Source organism: Vombatus ursinus, unplaced genomic scaffold (assembly GCF_900497805.2).
Source record: "Vombatus ursinus unplaced genomic scaffold, bare-nosed wombat genome assembly UNPS02014798.1, whole genome shotgun sequence".
Classification (NCBI taxonomy): Eukaryota; Metazoa; Chordata; class Mammalia; order Diprotodontia; family Vombatidae; genus Vombatus; species Vombatus ursinus.
The window spans coordinates 73,736,901-73,757,977 of NW_020954576.1; the positions used below are offsets into that span (position 1 = coordinate 73,736,901).

The 21,077-nt window shown below is 35.3% G+C and overlaps 1 protein-coding gene across 5 annotated transcripts in view; it reads left to right on the forward strand.

The window, feature by feature from the left end:
* LOC114050146 (serologically defined colon cancer antigen 8 homolog) overlaps window positions 1-21,077 on the forward strand; it is a 268,476-nt gene that overhangs the window by 62,903 nt on the left and 184,496 nt on the right. For all 5 annotated transcript variants that reach the window (XM_027871749.1, XM_027871748.1, XM_027871747.1 and 2 more), the window contains 3 exons: window positions 5,635-5,787; window positions 11,471-11,605; window positions 16,467-16,583. In XM_027871749.1, coding sequence (XP_027727550.1) covers window positions 5,635-5,787; window positions 11,471-11,605; window positions 16,467-16,583 — 405 coding nt within the window. The remainder of the gene's footprint in view (window positions 1-5,634; window positions 5,788-11,470; window positions 11,606-16,466; window positions 16,584-21,077) is intronic.

Consider the following 21,077-nt stretch of genomic DNA (forward strand, 5'->3'; position numbering starts at 1 on the left):
AACCAGTTCACGGCTCCCACAGTACATTAAAGTACCTGTTTTCTCACATATCCCTTACAGCATATGTCATTTTCCTTTTTTGTCAATTTAACCAGTCTGAGTGTGAGTTGGTACCTTTGAATTGTTTTTCAATTTTCATTTCTCTAATTACCAATGATTTAAAGCATTTTTATATGACTTTCTAGCTTGGCTATCTTCCTGTGAAAATTGTGTCTATTCATTTTTATTTGTTTTTAATGAAGGTGAATTAGAATTTTGTAGTTATTATCATAATAGGAATACGTTACAGTGTATAGAGTCCTCTAAGGTTTGGAAGAACTAATAATAGAATAGAATAACATATTTTAAAAAAAGATTTCATGACTGGAGTAGGAATACCTGACTACTTCAGTAGGATATCTACTTTTTATTTTCCTGCATGGGGAATGAGGTTAGTAATATTATGACTTGATAAGAACCCTTCATTGGAGATTGCAGTTATTTCTGGACGGGGATACCTGGTAACTATAGGGAAAGGTTTGCGTTGACAACTCTTATTGTTTAAAAAAAAAAAAAAATGTTAGATTTGAGATCAGAGGACCTGGGTTCAAATTCTAGTTTTACCAACAACCACTTGTGTGACTTTGGGCACTTAACTCTCCTGGACTCAGTCCCTCACTTTTAAAATGCTTTGGTTGTGCTAGATAACTTCTCAGGATCCCTTCCAGATCTAAAATGATGATCCTGTGATATTCCTGACTTGGCTGGCCTTGGTCATTGATTAGTTGATGGTAATTCACTAGTTAGGAGCCCAGTCTTAGAAATTGGGCAATTATTATTTCATAGATTGGTCAGATATCCTGTTGTATCCTGCTGTGATGTTCTCACATCATTCTCTCTCCTTTCTAAAAGACTACACCACCTGGTTCACCATTTTCTTCTCCTTCCCAACTCTTTTCCTAACATGAGGGTACTTTAGCATTCATGTTGATGCTCCCTTAGAGCTCCCTAACTGTCCAATTCCTCAGACTCCTTAAATCCCAGAAATTAATACTTCACTCCATCTCAGCCACACATAGGCTCATATGCTGGATAATAGAATAGACTGAATTATATCGCCCACAAGTCTGACACTTCCCTAATTGAAAACTCTTCCTTCTTCTGTCCAACCATAAACCTAAACCTATTCTTTGCTTTCATTGAGACCTTCAGCATCCTCTACCCCTTACTCCAATGTCATGATGTTATCCTTGCTCTGATTTCACTTTCCTCCCTTTCCAGTCTTGCCCCTAATTAGCTAACTTAACTCTACTCTGTCCTCTGTTCTCAGATCTCTTGGGTCCTTGTCCTATTGTCACTCATCCCCTGCCAGTCTTATCTCTGGATTACTTCCACCATCTGCTTTCTTCATTCTTGCTAAACAGAGTTGGAGGAAGTTACATAGCAGTATTGAATGTGTACATTATAAATGCCTATTATCCATCTTTGATTGCATCCTCCTTACAACAAGGCAATCTTTTTTATTTCTCCCTAGTTGAACTCCTGTCTCACTCTTTGTAATCTTTTCTTATCTTCTCAAACCTGCCATGCCTCCCTCTCTCCCAGCTAAGGATCTTGCCTCTTACTTTACTGTGAGTTCCCTTTTCTTCCTTTCTCTTTATCTCAGAATACCTTGACATTATCTCCCATTCTTGCATTCTTTCCTCTACCCTGTAACAATGGAGGGAGGGATTTCTCTTTGCCAAGGCATACCTTTCTGTATATACCCTTGATCAAATCCCTCCAGTCTTCTTCAGCATATTGTAACTTCAATCATCCCATCTTTAATCTTCAGCCTTTTCCAATCTACTAGTTTCTTCTTATTACTTACAAATGTGCCCAAGGCTTCCTAGTCTTTAAAAAACTTTTATTAGTCACTGCCATCCCCTCAAGCTGCTGTTATGTATTTCTCCTCTCTTAGCCAAACTCCTTGAAAAAGTCATCCTGACTCACTGCCTCACTTCCTCTCTTCTCACCTCCAAACCTTTTAAATCTTCTTATTTCATCATTTAAGTGAAATATTTTTTGCATCATTACCGACTGAAAGATATCAATTGCTCAATCTTGTGGGTTGTTTTGTTTTTGGGTTTTTTTTTTTTTCGTTTTTATCCTTCTTGACCTATTTGCTGCATTTAACCCTTGCCCACTTTTACCTACTTGATGATCTCTTCTCTCTGGGCTTTTGTGACTTCTTGGTTTTCCTCCTGCCTGTCTAATTTCTTTTTCTTAATATCACAAACCATCACAGTTTTCCCTATGGCTCTGTCCAAGGCCCTGTGCTCTTCTCTCTCCATACTCCCTCTTGGTGACCTCATGAACTCACATGGGTTCAAGAGTCACCATGCTACTGACTCACAGATCTATATTTCCAGCCCAGTTTCTGTCCTGAGCTCCAGTTCTCTATTATCAATTAACTATTAGACATTTAAAACTGAATGTCCTGGAGACATTTTAGATTTAACATATCCGAAACAGAATCATTATCTTTTCCCTACCCTGCCCTAAATTTTTATATTTTTGTCAAAAGCAGCACCATTTTTCCAATCTCTCACATTCTCAACCTTAGCATTATCTTGGGCTCCACACTGTTGCTTACCCCACATATACAATTAAGTTGCCAGAACTTGGCATTTCTGCCTCCACAGCAGCCTACCCTGCTGGCTACCACCTTAGTTCAAGCCCTCCTCACTTTTCTCCTTCATTATTGTATTAGCTTCCTAATTGGCTTGATGTACTTCAGAATTTTCTCTACTAAGCCCCTTCCCCCCACCTTAGTTGCCCAACCCTTTCATCCCCTTTATTTTCCCTGTATGTGTTTTCCTCCCTCCTTCCCCTCCATTAGAATGTAAACTCCTTGGGACTCCTTGAGACAGGGCCTATCTTTCTTTCTACTTTGATTTGTATTACTCCTACTTAGCATAGTGCCTGGTATGTAGTAATTGCTTAATGAATGCTTGTTGACTTGTAGAATAACTCTATCACTTTATCTTTCTCATTGTAGTCAAAAGTAATTCTCCTCAAACATAGCTCTGACCCTGTCACTCCTTTACTCAATAAACTTTAGTGGCTCCCAGTTGCCTCTAGGATCTAATGCAGTATAAACCTTTTAGCTTATAAAGCCCTTCATGGTCTTACACTGACCCTATCTTTTCAGCCTCATAGTACATTATTTTCATTCTAGAACTCTATGATCCAGACACACTAGTCTCTCAGTTCCTTGCACAGTAACATTTCACCTCCAGTCTCCATGGACTATCCATCCGCTATGTTTGGAAAGCATCCTTTCTTCACTTTGTTCTTGTAGCAGAAGCACCACTTAAATGAAGCCTTTCTTGATCCCCCAACTACTACTGCTGCTGCTGCTGCTACTACTACTATTACTACTACTACTAGCAGCTAGCATTAATATGGCACTTAATGTTGTACCAGGCACTGTGCTAAATGCTTTGCAGATATTATCTCATGATCCTCACAACAACCCTGGGGGGTAGTTGCTATGAGTGGCTCCATTTTATGGTTGAGGAAACTGAGGCAGAAAGAGGTAAAGTGACTTGCCCAGGATCATCCAGCCAGTAGATGTATGATTTGAGCTTGGGTCTTCCTGACTCCAGGCCCAGTGCTTTGTCCACTGTGCCACCTAGCTGTCTCATTTGTATTGAACTACTTTGTATATTTTTTCTCTTTATATTTATCCTGTATATACTTATATATGTACTTGTCTGACTCATTACAATAAGCTCCTTGGGAGTAGATATCGTTTTATTCATTGTATTTATTCCTAGCACTTCCCACAATGCCTGGAGCATTTTAGGTGCTTAATAAATATTTGGTGATTGATTGAATCACAGGTGTTATTTGTCATTTCTGGGCAACCATTGCCTATACACCCAGAGTTAACCTCTGATATTGGTTGGAAGAAGCAGGAATCCAGGTATCTACTAGCACCAGGGTGGCCAAGAGCCAACAGCAGAGCCAAGAAATTCACTTCAGTAAGCACCTTTGGTATGCCAGCCATTATACTAGGTGGTGGTGATAAGCACCTGAACTAGGCAGAGTTCACCTCAATTGTAGTTAGTCTAACCAGATAGTAGCAATGGAATTAGATCTGTAAGGAAGTGGCCAGGCCAGGGGTGGAGAACCTGGGGCCTTGAGGCCACATGTGGCCCTGTAGGTCTTCAAGTGTGGCACTTTGACTGAATCCAAACTTCACAAAACAAATTCCCTTAATAAAAGGATTTGTTCTGTAAAACTTGGACTCAGTCAAAAGGCCACATTCAAGGACCTAGAAGGCCACATGTGGCCTCAAGGTCGCAGGTTCCCCACCCCTGTATCTGCCCTAAGAAGAAAGGGGATGGGATCAGGCAAGGAATTAGCCTTGAACAGAGTAAGGGACACATCAGAGACTGGAGTAAAGGGAAAGACAAGAGGAAATTATGTCAAGGGATTGTGAGATCCTGTTCTCACACGAAAACAGAAACTTTACAGAAGAATTTTATGGAAATCATGATTTTTATAAGTTTTTCAGATAAGAGAGATTCTCATTTAGGAGAAGCAATGCTTTATAAAGTTCCCTGATTGAAGATTGAGTGTATTAATTCTAGTTTTCACTAGAGGGAAGCATATCCTTACCCAAAACTTAAAAAAAAAAAAAAAGTTTACTAGAGTCCTACTTGTTAAATTGTCTTATTGGTGTTATGGGGCATGGATTTCTAAGAATTCAAGGGGGAGCAGAGATATGAGGTGTTAGTATTTTGGATAAGGGCTGCCTCAGACAAAAATGATAAAAAAAATTAATTTTCTCACTCAATACCCTTTAATTAGTGGTATTTTTTATATTATCTTTCTGTAAAATATGTAAGATGAAGAAAATGACATCATAAAATATAATATGTATGAAAAGTAGACTTTTCTTTCCTGAATAAGCATGTAATGAGCAAAGTAGGAATTTCCCTGTTATTTAAAAAAAAATAAATTAAAATTCAACTAGGGAATAAATTCTGCATCATTTTCAATCAGATAATCACTGGGTTTGTGACTTTATTATCTTATAATTCATTGCCTAGTTTTTATTAACAGCTATGCCAATAAGTATAGTCAACCAAAGCATGATCTGAATTTATTTAAGGAGGGTTGATTATCATAAAATCTCAAACAATACCTTTTATATAATTTTAAATTCAATGCATATTTCTAAATTGGTTATTGAATTATTCTTTATAGTATCCAAAAATCATATTCATGAGTGAAAAATCAACTGTTGAATGTTTACATATTTTATTTTAGAGTTACACCCAGAGTAAGTAATGAGAATTTTTTTCCTGATCTCTTTGTCTAACTCTTATATCATATTACTGACCCTATCTAAAGTTCCAAACACTTGAACTTCTTAGTTTATTCATGTTATGTTAAGTCTCTCAGTAGAAACATGAGGTTAGCTTAAAGTATAAAAAAAGTATAAAGTATAAAACTATGTTCCAAGACTGATAATATTTTTTTATTTATTAGTTCTCATATGAGCACCTCAAAACTTCAAATTATTTTAAAAAATCTAAAAATTTAAGCTCTTACATTTTTACATATTGTAACCCAGCAATTATATTAATTTTTATCTGATAGGCTTTAATTCAATGTGAACAGTTAAAGACTGAGCTAGAGAGACAGAAGAGTCGATTTGAGAAAGAACTCGTAGTCCAGCAAGAGAAACGACTCAACGAAAAGGAGGTGTTGAGACAAGAGATGAAAAAAGAACGGGAAGATCTGGGAGCAACGGTAACTTGTGTTAAATATTTAAATCCATAATTGTTGAAAATATGTTGTTGTGCTTTCTTAGATATTAGTGAGTCCTTATTAAACAAGTTTAAAATTTATTACCTTGTCTTATTTTTGTTAAATCTCTGACAGTATTCTTCCGTTTTGCTTTGTCTTGAGCTTTATTCAAGAATTTTATATCACTCTAGTCTTTACATAAAATAGTACATACTCCACAAAAGTAATATACTGCAATGGCCAATGCTCATGAGTTCTTAGTAGGCTGTGCCATAGGGGTGAAAGCACTAGCAAGTTTTTCTATGTTGGAAAGACTGCAAATTCTATCTACTGTAAGAGGATTCATCTCCCCAAGAAGAAGCTTATCAAGGAGGCTGACCACACCAGGCTGAAAAACCAAGAAAAAATCAAAATAGGACAGTTCTCTCCATTGTCCTTCCTGCCTCCTGTTTGTGTAGGGACATTTGTAGAGTGACACAGAATGGAACAGAGAGTGCTCAGAAACTCATTATTTGGAGACCTATAAATTAACTGAAGAGTGTATAATCTCAATGTAATGTCCTTATTCAAAGGCCAATGAATCAACCACTGGAGGAGCTGAAGTGTGCCATTATTTACATTCTCACTATAATGAAGCCAGAAGATAAGAAGGCATCACAGCTAAATAGAGGATGATTTATAGACTATCCTTAGAGAAGACTCAATTTCATCATGCATTCAAAGGCAAAAAGAAAAATAATTTCCTTGATCATTTCACTATATGGTGCTCATTATATGTATAAGCAAAAAGACTACCATGAGCATAATTGTAGCTTATACAGCAGCATCTGTTTCAGAGAATGAATTAGACAAATTCTACAAAGAATTGTATTGATAAGACTCTCCAGATTTGAAGTCAACATATGCTGCAATATTTAGTGACTTCAAAGCAAGGTGGGCAGAAGAGAGAATAGCAAAAAATGTGTTTGGAAAGTATGGCACAGGATCAAGAAGTGAGAGGCTAAAGGCATATCCATTACAAAAAAGCCCACACTTACATATGGTGAATATTTTATTGCAGAAGACAGTCAGAAGCAGCTGTAAACATTAAGCACAAAACATCACAAAAATGAGACTAACTCTATCATGACAAACAAGAGATAACTGATTGTTGATGTGGGAGTCATTTCTGAATTAGCTTTCTCTAGTTAGACTATCACCTTAGAATTAACCATAAGCATATGTGAAGTAGCTGTTGCATGCCTGATAAATCAACACCAAGTGAGAAAAAAAAATAATGATGAAAATAAGATATCCATGCAGTTAAAATGATTTTATCTATTTAAACAAATTCTTGATACCAGAAGTGTGAAATGGATAATGGCACAGACATTGGCATGAGCCATAACAATTTCCTAATGAAATTTAACAAACACAAAGTACTTGCCACACCACCAAAAAGATCACCTAAGCCAGCACACATGTGATCGTTCTGGAGGCAATAAGATATGAAATCAAGTGCTGTGATAGGCACTGGAGCCTTGGGAATAGTAGCAGCTTTCGAATCATTTGTCCTTCTTCCAGCCCAGCCTTCACAGCCATCATCTGGGGAAGGACCTCTGATAGAGAAAAGACCAACAGCCATCTCCACCAATTGCCAACCAGTTGTCACACACACAGCAGGCAAGCCAGCCTCGCAGAAGCAGCAAGGTGCCCTGAGAGAAAGACAATCACCACCTTTTCAATTTCATGCAGACTGCCCAAAAATCTGAACCCAAAAACCTTGAGAATGGCCATGCTTTCAGCCTAGTGCCCTCAACCATCTTCTTAGGAGGCAGTCTCTCTGGAAATGAAGCCCAGTAACTGTTTATGAGAAACTACCGCTCCTGAAGATAGAGACGCTCCAGAGTCCTTAGCATTGTTAAATGGTTCGACATAAGAAACTGATATCATTTTATCAGTGGAAATAAAATTAAAGAAGAGGCTTTAACAGTTGCTTTGTCACTGTATCCTAAGAAGTATAGGATTTTTCCCTCTGACTGACAGCTGAAACCTTCCATATAGGTTATTTCTCTCCCATTAGCATATGAGTTCCTTGATAGAAGGGGCAGTCTTACTTTTCTATTTGTATCCTTAGTACTTAGCACAAGGCTTGGCACATAGTAAAGTTAAAAGAAGGTAATTTCTTTAATGTTACCGTGATCTCATTGATGTGGTAATATTCCTTGCTAGTGCAAATCACATATTTTCTGCTAATGCATGATGTCCATATTTTTTCAGGTTGTATAATTTTTGGTTATGTCTTTTAATTGTCCAAACATAAATCCTTCCCAGGGGATCTACTTAACACTCTGGAGGGCTTCCTCTGGTTCTTTGAATGTTTTGTGGAAACCAATGTAAACACTTGGGCTGTTCATTTATTATTTATTATTCTTTACTGCTGCTACACCTATCTCCTTTTCTGATCACACGTATCTTTGATAGCAGCTTTTTTAAAAAAAATCTGGCTAATCATGAAACAGAAATTGTGGAGGAAAAGAAGCTATCTGAGGAAAGAAAATGAACTCAGTTTTGGATATACTATTTTTTGCTTTTCTATTTTTCTATTGAGACATTTAGTAATCTGTTAGTCTATAATAAAAGCTACTTATTTTCTATTGGTAATTTGGATATGTGAAGATAATAACAAAAAAAAATTTATTATTTGCCTATTATGTACCATCTACAATGAATAGGACTTGATCTTGAGTTTTTGTCATTGTTTTGTTTGAGCCGCAAAAGTAATTCATCAAGGGTCATACAGTATGTGTCAGAGGTGGGATCTGAACCCAGATCTTTTTAACTGGCCCTTATCCACCATACCATGCTTCCAAGCACATAGTGAGCATTTTATCAGTGCTTATTGAATGGAATTGTATCCCTTTTCCAGGAAAGTGCATCTTGACAATAATTTCTGATCAGAACACAAGGAAGAATTAGAGTTTAAAAATGTGCATCAGCCTGTCCTAGCCTGATTGTTCTGTCTGAACTCTCTGCCCCTGTCAAAATAAAAGACTTACCTGATGCCAGTGTTCTGGAAATCCAGCAGTGCTGCAGCTGTGTTTCTTACTTCTGTCCTGGCGACAGATGCAGTTGGGGCACCTCCTGTGGCTTCTGCATTGTTGGTTTCCAGATGGTAGAAATGGAGAAAAGGAAGGTATGACAACAGGAGAGGAGACCTCTGAAAGTGGATGCTAGGAGAGAGCAGACAGGAAGTGGGCTAGAAAAAGCCCTGAGTGGCAGAGGGGAATGGGCAATGGGGGTAAGCACTGGCAAGGAAGGAGAAGATAGTTATATACTTTAATTTGTGGCTGACATGTCACATACGATTGGTAAAATAAAAATTTTAACATATTGTGTTTGAGAAGAACACAACACGTGTTTAACCACAGATTGTCCTAAATGAAAAAGATATGATTTATACTAATTGGCAATTAAGATTTGCTGCTGTTAGGTAGCAATGGCTAAACTATAATTTATACTTTTATAATAATAATGATCATGAACTTAATTTTTTAAAGGAAATGAAAAAGATGCCAAATAATTCATTAAAATTTTTGTACTATATAGTTTATCAAGAGACAACATGGTGTACTAGTAGATAGAGATCTGGCTTCAGAACCAGAAGTTCCACCACTGACACGTACATCCCATTCCCCTCCAATCTTCAGCCCCTCCCTAACAATTTCTTCCTTCTCTACTGCCTTCATACAAGGCTAAATCAACACCATCCTAAAAAATAAACAACCATCACTAAACTGAGCCATCCCTTTCAATTACCCTGTATCTTCCCTCCTTATTTTCAGGCATACTCCTTGAAAAAGCTGACTACATTCACTTTCTCCACTTCTTTCACTCTTCAAACTTTTGGATGCTGGCCTTCCACCTCATTACTCAATTCAAACTCCACTTTCCTAAGTTATTGATAATCTCTTAATTGTCAAATCTAATAATCTGTTCTTAGCCTTCAGTACTTCTTGGCCTTTCTGCTGTATGTGCCACTGTTGACCACCTTTTCCTCCTTGCTAGTCTTTCTTCTCTGGGTGTTTATGATACTCTCCTTTCCTGATTCTCCTCTTATCTGACCATTCCCATTCCTTCTCCGGTCTCCCTACTCCCCATCCCATACTCCTATTTCCCTCTTCTCTCCTTTTTCCTCTCTCTTCTTAATGTTAATGATCATCTTTATTCATACTATTTTCAGATCCCCTATTAGAATGTAAGCTCATTGACAGCAAAGATTATTTCATTCTTTATGCTTCCATCTCAAGTGCTTAACAAAGTGCCCAGCACTAACAGGCTCTTAAAACATTTCTTTTAATTAATTGAATGAACTGTGTTGGTAGAAGGAGTTTCTTCACTCTGGAAGTCCCCTATACCAACCAATGACAATTCTGTGGGGTATCTCATATGTATGCATGTGTGTCTATATATACATATATATATATTTATATATGTTTATATATAAAATTATATTTGAACCATATAAATACGTGTCATATACATCCCCATTTTGCAGATGAGAAGACACTGATGTTCAAACTGATGAAATAAAATGACTTGTCCAGAGTTGCCAGTAGGTTAATGGATAAACTAGAAGCAGAACCAAGGGCATTTGGCTCCCAAGTCCTTTGTTTTATTTTATTATGCTGTTTCTATTATACTTTGGTCACCTGCAGTTTATAAGGACAGTGTTGCACAAAGATTTCATGAAACTTAAGTAATTTGATGATGAAATGAATATTGACACGTAAAAGCAGAGTTCTTCACAGTTCTCTCAGAAAAATTAATAGTTCTTAAATGATTCTTAATATACAGCCATTGTACCTCCATTCTTTCTATTTATATCAACTTTGCATTCATATGGGAACTATTTTAATATTTTATTAATTTTAGATTTTTAAATAGTATTTTAGCAAAAATTGGTTTAAATGTTCTTTTTGAGGTGATTAAAATTATGCAGTTAAAAATTTGTCGTTGTTGCAGATTTATTTTCTGTTCATTAGTATAGTGTAAGAGTTAGTGCTTTCATTGCACAAATATTTCTTCTGACAAAAGGTGATTCTTTTATATAGATAGTACAAGTTGATTCTAAAATCCTACCAGGTAAATATAGGATAGTTTGAGTTGAAGGACAAGATCAAACTGTTATAAATGTTAACCTTTTCTTAAAAAGCTTTAAGCTATAAGAGATAAACATTTACAGTTTACCTGTTTTTATAAGAAGTCCTAATTGCAAAGTACCATAAAGATATGCCCATATTTTTAAGGGTTGAACAAGATGACCTCTCTGGACCCTTCTAACAGTTAGGTTCTGTAATTCCTAACCCTGGTGGAACACATGTGAACCTTGATGTCTATGAAGATCCTTGAGAAAAACCCCTCTGAGGGAGAAATGTCTAGTCCTTGTTCTAGATTTAGACTAAAAACAACCCAGCTCCTAAATAGGTACATAGACTTGAAGGATGAATAAGAACCATAGCATATAGTATACATCATGGACAAGTAGGGGATAAATTAATGCGCCAGTTTCCAGGAGAAGTTGTAATTGAGAAATAACACAACGGTACACCTTGATAGATGGACTGAGGCTTTATTTTATTAAGAAATGTATGGTATTTTTTTGTTTGAGTGCCTTTTTATTCAGAGATTTTCTTTCCTCTTGTAGATGCTGGCATTATCTCAGAATATGGCAGACCTAGAAGCTCAGGTGGAGAAGGTTACAAGAGAGAAGCTCTCAATAGCTAATCAGTTAGAAGAAGCTCAAAAACAACTGGCTTGTCATGATGTGGACCTGACAGAGGTGAGACGAGATCATTGGGGGAACAGTTACTGAAATAAATATCCTTATTGCTGTGAAATTGAATTATGCGTCTATACTCATTGATATCAGAAATAATTAATAGGTACTAAGAAAATATGATTACTCCAAAATAAATTTTTGGTAAAACATTTGAAAAAGAACCAGAAGATTTTTTTGTCAGAGATGACCCTGGTTTTCAAACTTTCAAAGTACTTTTTAGTAACTTGGTGCTAACAATTTTGAAAGTGTACTTAATATATTTACTTTCAAACTCAATTATATACTTGGAAAAATTACTTACTCTCCTTCCTCTTGTTTTCCTTGCAGACCTTTTCACTAGTTTTTAATTGCTGGTAGTATTCTAATCTTTAGTTTTATACCTAGTCAAAGGATATTGCCTATAAAAACACCTAGGTCTCTCCCATCCTTAAAAATAGCCCCATTAGACACTACCATCCCCTCAAGCTATCTCTCTATTTTTTTGCTCCCTGCTACAGCAAACTCTTAGAACACGTTATCTACACCTGATTTGGTTTTCTTTTCTCTTACTCACATTTCAAACTTTTGTAGTCTTCCTTCCAACCTCATAATTCAACTGAAACAGCTCTCTCCAAAGTTAACAGTGATGTTTTAATTTCCAATTTGAGCAGTTGTTCCTCATTCTGGATTTTTGTGACACTGATTTTTCTTAGTTTTCCTATGTGACTGCTACTTCTAACTTTCTGTTTCTAAATCATCCATATATCTCACTTTCCAGCTGTGGGTATAATCCAAAGTCCTATTCTACCTCTTCTGTCTATAATCAAGGTCATAGCTTTCATGCATTTAATTATTTCCGTGTGAATGGCTCCCCTATCTAAATATATTGTCCTGGTCTCTTGAGCTCCAATCCTACATCCCCAACTGCCCAGTGAACATCTTGAATTGAATGTTCCTTAAATGTCTTAAATGGAACGTGGCCCAGACAGAGCTCATAATCTTTTATAATCTCACATTATTCCTAAATTCCCTATTACTTTCAAGGGCACAGCATATTTCTCGTCACCTAGGTTTGTAACCTCATTGTCATACTTGATTCCTCGTTTTCAGTTCCCCCACATATCTCTTTTGTTTCCAAGTCTAATCATATATGTCCCCACATCTCTCTCATTCATCCTCTTCATCTGTTTAGCTGCAGCTACCGCTATAGTTCAGATCCTTACCACTTCTCATATGAACTCCATTGGTCTCCCTGCCTCAAGGTTTTCCTCTCTCCAATCCATCTTCCATACAACTACCCATGTAATTTTCCTAATATACCAGTCTGACCGAATCATTCCCCATCTCAATTGAATTCCATTGGCAATTCGTTACTCCAAGGATAAAATATAAATTCCTCTTTTGGGCATTTAAACACATTACAACTTGGTTGCAGCCTACTTTTCTAATATCACTATATGTTCCCTCTTCTTGTTCCAATCCGATTGATCTTATTGTTCTTTGCACACACAACATTCTGTTCCACTTTTTCCACAGATGGTCCCCTAGGCCTGGGAATCACGCCTTCCTCAAACTTGCCTTGTAAAAACCTTAGTTTGCTTCAAGTTTGCACCGCAGTGTCTTCTTCTACATGAAACCTGTCTTGATCCTCACAGCTGCTAGCTCCTCCTCACCAAAAATTACTTTTTACTGATGTTGAATTCACGTGTGTGTGTGTGTGTGTGTGTGTGTGTGTGTGTGTGTGTGTGATGTCTCCCCCAATAGAATGTAAGCCTGCAAGTGAGAATGGTTTCGTTTTTGTCCTTGTATCTGTAGTGCCTGGCACTCCATATGCCCCACGTAAATGCTTGCTGATTGCTTGATTTGGGCCCTGAATTCTTCAATGTTTGTTTCAGTGTCTTAAATGAAGTTAAAGATGATAGGTTTATGAAAATTGCAGATGACACAAACCATTAAATGGAAGACAACATTGGGATTCAGAAGGATCTCAGTAGACTGTAATGATGGACTCAAATAAAATGAAATTTAATTAAGATAAGCTTAATTTCTTATACTTAGGTTCAAAAAAGCAACATTATGAATAAAGGATGGGGGGGAGGGAAGGCTAGTCAGCCAGCAGTTTATAGTATTCTGCAAGTTCAATGTATGTTAACAGAATGAAACAGCAGCCAAAAAAGCTAATTGGTTTTAGTCTGAATTAATATAAATTTAATATCCAGAAAGAGAGAGGCAGAGTTATGACTAGAATGGAGCCATTTGGGCTTGTTCCCAGGGTGGTAAATTTACTGGTGGCCATGCTTTGTTCCTTCCCAGAAGCAGCCAGTCCTTCAGCAGCATTGAAAGCCAAGTGGTACATTGCTTCCTCTTCCTTCAACTGTGGGCTACTCGCCTTAGGCAAAACTGCAAGTTAGGCCTACGGTGATAGATGATAGTCCTCTCATGTTCTTTAATGTATGGACCACATCTAAGCCACTGTGTTCAATACTAGGTGCCACTGTTTTAGGAAGGCCATTGACAAACTGAAATGTGTCCAAAGGGGCATTATCATTATAGTGAGAAAATGATAGATTACACCATATAAGAATTAATTCAAAAATGTTAAGTCTGGATAAGAGAAAGCTAGGGTAGGGCATGGTAACTATTTTCAAATGTTTGAAGAAAATGCATTTTTAAGAAGTGAAAGACAATTTAAACTTGTTCTGACTGGTTCCACAGGACAAATAAGGAGCTCATGGGCAGAATTTGGGATCAGATTTTTTCCTTAATATAATGAAAATTTTTCTAGTAACTTATGATAATGAAAAATAGAATGGCCTGTCTCAGAGCATGGTGGGCGTCTCCTCACTGGAGGTCTTTAGGTCCATGTTTGAGGCCAGATTTTTATGAGTGCTGTAGAGGGGATTACTGTTCATGAAAGGAAAGGCCTGAGTATCACCATCACACTCTTGAGATTATTTTTTAAAATACAAACTGTGTATCTTGATATGTAGTTGTAGAGTGGCTTGTAAATCTAGGTGTCCACATTCATATGTAGAAATAGGATTTATAATTCCTTTTTCATAGCGTAAATCCAAAATTGTTTGCAAAGTGTATATTCTTCAACACTATATTTTTACTATCCTGTGTTTCTTTAAATACTGACACATTTATATGTCACTAATGCTTTGTAAATAATCCTTTAGGTGGTAGGTAAAAGTAATCATTATTTTTCTTCTGTTGTCTTTGGTTTTAAAGAATTCTTGTCACATCCTAACTAATTGAGGCTTTTATAAATGTTTATAGTATAGATACATAAGCATGAAGGAGAAGACTTTACAAATTCTCTCCAGAGAGGTTATGATTGGTCATAAGAAATTTTAATATAGTTATAATCCTTTAAATTGTATAATATATTGTTTAAAAGTTTATGTTTAAGTGTTAAGATCATAGCAAGCAATGGCTTTCAAATATTCTGCTTTTCTGTATTTTTAGATTTTTTTCCCCCCATCTTGGCATTCCTAATTTCCTGTTTAATATTTGAGATTGAAAACTTTCTGTAAAATCCTAAACTTCTGTGATGAACATTTTCAGCTCTCATATATTGAAGAAATTTATTGAATTGAAAGTAATACTTCTAATAATTTAATTCTTTCCTTTGGTTTCCATGAGCCAATAGTTAAGAATCTGTTATTGATTCTTTCCTCTATCTTGTTAGTGATCTTGATATTTCAAAAAGAGGAATAGTTTATAGTGCTTTTTCTTCAACATTTATTTGACAGAAAAACATGAAGATCTGATGTCATAAAATCATAGTAATATCCATAAAATTCTTCTGTTGTAGAAATGCTGAACTCAAAGTTTGCATTAAAAGTAGTTATTAAATAGAAATAATGTGATTAGAAATAGCCATGATAATTGTAAGTGTAATAAATTTAAAATACAGTGGTTAATGTATTGGATTATACTATCATTGTTTCCTGGGTATTTCTTAATTTGCATTTTGCTTTTTAGCCACCCGCATATCTTAGTATAGTGCTTCTCTTTAAAGGTCATAGGGAATTTAAAATGTAAAAATAAAACAAAAATTATAGAGAAAGATATAAAATGCACCATTAAGGTGATATATTTTCTGTTTAATATGACAAGCTATTTATTGAAAAAATATCTTTTTTGAATGCTATTCAAAATATTTTCATAACAAGTATATTATTGATACTCCATTCTCTTAGTTGTGCTCTGTTTCTATTGCAGAAGATTCTTCATTAGATAGGTTCCCAGCAATTAAATTATTTACAAAACATAATGCCATAGTAAATTTTAAGCTGTTACCAAAGATAAAAGTAGATAACTAAATCCTGGCGTTGCACTCTCAAGTAGCAGAAAAGTATAGTTAAAAAAAATTAAACTCTTAGCTTTACAGTTTTTCACTTTTGAAAATTTAAGTCGAAATAATTTTTTAAACTACCCTTAAATACTCAAGTATTTGGGGTAATGCTGTGATGCACAATTATTATTCAAACATATTAATTTGAAAAAGAAAATGATTTCTAAATATTATTGTTGTTAACAATTTGATTCAAGTTGAAAGTAGATGATGGTACCTATTAGGAACATAATATCTGAAGTTATCTTATAATTTATTATCATCGTGATGAATTAAAAATTACAGTGAAAGTTGGGAAAACATCAACTTCAAGTCCTAATTTTCTCATTTGCAAAATGAGGGGCATGTTCTAGGGGGAAGTCCAAGGCCTCTTGCAGTAAAATGCTCCATGTTGTTCTGAAACATAGAGGTAGAATTGTACTTATTTTAAATAGCCTCTAGAGGGCACCAAAAGATCTAATTGAAGGCATCCCCACTAGATTACATGTTAAATACCATGTTGTCTCTGTAATCTAACAGGTGTGTGGAGAAATGCGCTATCAGTTGAATCAAACCAAAATGAAGAAGGATGAGGCAGAAAAGGAGCACAGAGAGTACAGAACAAAAACTCTAAGGGAGCTTGAAATTAAAGACCAGGTAAGACATGATACTGGCATAACTTTGCAGTTATTAAAGAAATTACTAGAATTATTTCTAAAGTTAGAATTATTCATGTTTATGGTAATTCATTATAAGACTATCTCTCAATGGCAGCAGGCCAGCTAATATGACTGAAGATTCGTTCATAATAGCAAAATATTGTTTATTACCTTTCACATGAAGTGCTATGAACACAACTACTTTGTCTGTCTTTCTGTCTGTTAAACACATTCTCAGTTATAAACGTACATTTGGGTATGTATACCTCTAAAATAAAAGAATTTGCTAATATATTTTGAGTATAAGAAATATTCCTATAACAATTTCTTCTGAAAACCAACTCAAATGAATTTTTGGATTAATTGAAAAGTTTAAAATTTGTAAGACAAGATGAGGTGATATGTAAATATGTCAATCAAATTGATTGCTGGCAGTGTGGGAACCAATTTTGTGCATGAGATAATCACATAGTACTTTAGTTTAAGAAGCTTTGAAATTCTGTAAATATGAGAAGGAACTGCTACCAAAATTCTAATTTAAACAGATATTTTGCTGTTGTGTCTTTTATTGAATAAATGTGTCTATACCAATTTTAATTCATAAGAGAGAGATGAAGTTTTCAGGGAGACATCTCATTGGCTGACTTCTGATTATTAGTTTTTATGTTTCAATATGGAGTATTTTAGGTATACACTACTCTTTACATATACAGTAATCATGTGAATATTTACATATTATCATTTAGTCTTCATAAAGAAAAGCAGAATACATAATGATCATTTGTATAATGAGTTTTACATTCTGAATACAACCGTTTTAAGTCATCATTACTTATTATAGGTATTACAAGAGGTGAACCCCAGTAAAAATTTTCCAGATCTATACATGGAGATATAAAAACACAACTATATCAATAATTTTTATATCTTTGAATTTTTATCCTTTTAATAAAATAAACTGGAAAATATGCCGATTAAGTGAAGAAATTGGACATGAAATATCTACTAAGTCTTAATTGAGAATTTGTATGAAATCTCTGCCACTGAATTGAAAGTATGGATGTCCAAAAGAAAATAATGCATTTTTATACTAAAATCAATATTTATTATTATTATTATTATTATTATTATTATTATTATTATTATTATTTTAGGGATAGCCTAAAGTAGACAGTGAAAATTATTTTGGAAAGAGCAGTGGACATGAAACTAACAGATTTCTGTGTGACCTTAAAAGGTCACATGGCCTCTCTGGACCTCAGTTTCCTTATCTGTCGAATATAAAAGATAGAAAAGATTATCAGTAAAGCTTTTTTTAACTTTAAAATGCCATAATTCTCAACAAAGATGTCTTTAAATGTATTTTTAGCGGATCCAGTGGAGGATATGATATTTAGTAGATCTGAGAATTCTTTTACTAGGTTCTTAAAGCCTAGTGACATTGAAACAACAGGAGGAATTATTTTCTAACATTGAAAAAAGGAGTCGTATCATCTCAGTGTGCTTATTAACTGGAAAATTTAAAGTAGAGTGTTTTTATACGTTGTATTACCATTGATCATCTTCTACAGCATACTCTAGGCATAGTATGTTAATCTACCTAGGAAAATGTAACACAGAAAGTTCTCGGTTACCTTGCATACTATTAATACCTTGTCTCTTCTCTTCCACCTGTTATAAACTTCACTGTAGTAACATAGCTCTAGATTATTAATAGCTATTTCCCCTGTAACAATCTACACATCATATTGTAAGTGAATTAAAAAAATAGTTTAAAGTGTTCAGATTTTTTTTTATCTTGTACATTCTTAACCCTTAGAATTACTTTTAAAAAGTAAGCCTTTAGATAGAAATTCTACTCTCTAAGAGGCCATGGCATTGGACATAAAAACTCTCATACAGTAACAAGTGTGCATTGTCCTGTATCTTTAACAGAATGTGAAGAAATCTCTTAGGTACTTGTTGTCACCAGCATTCATTGAACAGACTTTTTTTAAAAGGACAGATAGTGGTGTCTTATTTCTGAATAGTTTGGAATGGCAAATAGCATTTGTTCCTTGGTCTTTCAGCCATGACCCGACCTTCTGGCTATGAGACCAAAAAGGTACTCTCCTTGGCTTCCATCTGCACACAGGAGACAAATTTACATTTGACTTTTAAAAGTTGGACATATCATAACTGAAACACCAATACCAGAATACATAATAAATGTTTGTGTTTTCCATTCATTTTTGTTCAGTAAGAGAAAAAAAAACTTTTCACATTAAAAATTTGGCTACAATTTTTTATGTTATTACTTTATTAATTTTCCAGATAATATGAATTTGTGTTAAAATTTTAAAAGTAGGAAAGATGAAACCTGAGTATGTCACTGAGGGATAGTGAAAATGAGACTTTTGTGGTGTGTGTGCAAGTGTTAGATCACTATATTCATTTTCCTTCTGAGCAGAGTCAAGACTTCAATTAGAAATAAAGGTTAGAAGAGCAACAATGACAGTACATTTCCCCCTTCCTTTTTTTTTCCCCATATAACGATAGGAACTGACAGCCAGATTGTTCTTCCCATCGACCCCTTTGTATCTCTTCAGTTTACAAAGTTCCTGTCAAGTTCATTGGATGCTTAATGCACAGAAAAGATGTTTGATGCACAACGAAATGAGAAACCTGGGCTTTCTTTTTTAATTAGGGTTTAATTTTATGTTTGTAGACAACCTGTATAATTTTATATATCAGCCTATATTGGGTGTGGTCATTTTCTGTGTGAAATAAAGTGAAATTCTGGTAAATCTCTCACATGCCTTATTTGTTATAATGCACAATTGGTAGTGTTATCATTAAACTCCATCAAAAAATTTTTTTTAAAAAAGTCTTGAATCTGTTCCAAGTTGACAAGCTGTCCTATCGACAAGCTAAGGAAATATAATTTAGTCCAGTAGGGGGCTTTTGGGGGATGCGATTAGTCTGCTGTTAGTTCAGCTATAATCATATCTAGAGTGGAGATCCTTAGTGTCTGAAAGAAGCCCAAATACATGTTTAATTTGAGACTTCTATGCTCCAGACACTTAAGAACATTGCAAGAAATGATATCTCATGTTTTGATTTTGAGAGCCTTTGTTGGATCTGGGAATTGGATGAGTATGAAATAGAAAAACTTTTGCCAGCGCAAGGTATTCTTTCAAACACCAGAGTGGTGGAACCGTCTCTGTTCTATCCCTATGCCTCTAAGAAATTAACTGGAATCATCATGCAAAGCGGAACAGAGGGCCAGCTCTTGCTCCATCTCTTTACCTTGGTGAATAGCAGCAGTGATCGGAGGACTGGGATTCTTTTATGCATGCAAATACACATACTCTCCCATGTCCATGATGTTTCGATAATAACTTTTAAACTGTATTTTCTAAGGTCTCCTTTATTTCACCAGAGACTGGATTTGGCCCTTGCCCTTTGGGCCTTAGGATCCACTTGTGTGTAAAATAGGACTTGTTTGGGATGTAATAGGCACGTTATGTGGCACAGTCACCAGCTTGTTTAGCCAATTGTACTGTAAAATGGGTAAATGACTGGATGTAATATCCTCGTTTATTTATCAATAAGGAATGATTTGGCTTTGACTTGATTCAGGATGGAGAAGGTACTATTAAGTTTTGTGTTTAGAATTGCATAGTTAATCTGCCTTTATTTCAGTCAGTGAGCTAAAAGATGGAATATAATATAACCATATTATGTGGACGTTACCACTTATGGGGTCATGATTTAAGTATAGAAGAAAGAAATAAAATATAAAATTATATTAGTATGTTACAAATATTGTTAATAAGTTTGGCAAGTAGAAGAATGATACATATATGTAAAACAAATATAGTCCAAAGTTTGTCAGTAAGAACAATAGCAGAAAAAGATATGTGGATTATTCAGACCTACATTTGATGAAACTCGGCAATTTGATGCTAAAAATATAAAAGATAGGTTGTATCCATAAAGGAATATTACTGATAAACCTGTGAGGCCATTTTCAATTTCCATTTTAATCATTGGATCCCTTAGATTCCATATTCTGAAGGTATGAGAAACTTGAAATTATCAAGGAAGAGGGGAAAAAGCTAATTTAAGGCCAGGAAATAAGTAAGAACTATATTTTTATTGGAGATTCTAAACTAATATTTAGAAAATAACGTTTAAAGTAAGGACTTAAAGCTCCATCTTCAATGTTGCAGAGCAGAAACAGAATGATTTCGTCACAGCCAAAGAGTGTCAACAGAGTCTCACAGCTGGAAGGGACCCCCCCACACATCTGGTCCCAGCCATAGCTAAAAAAAATGAATTGTCTCTACGGGATACCCAACACGGCGTCGTCTAGCCTTTCCTTGAAGACCGTCAGTGAGAGCACTACCCAAGGCCTCCTGGAGTGACATGTTTAGTTTCTGAATAGAGTTATTTAGGAAGTTTTTATCAGGCTTAAAGTTACCCTTTGTAACTGCTTCTGTTTGTGCCT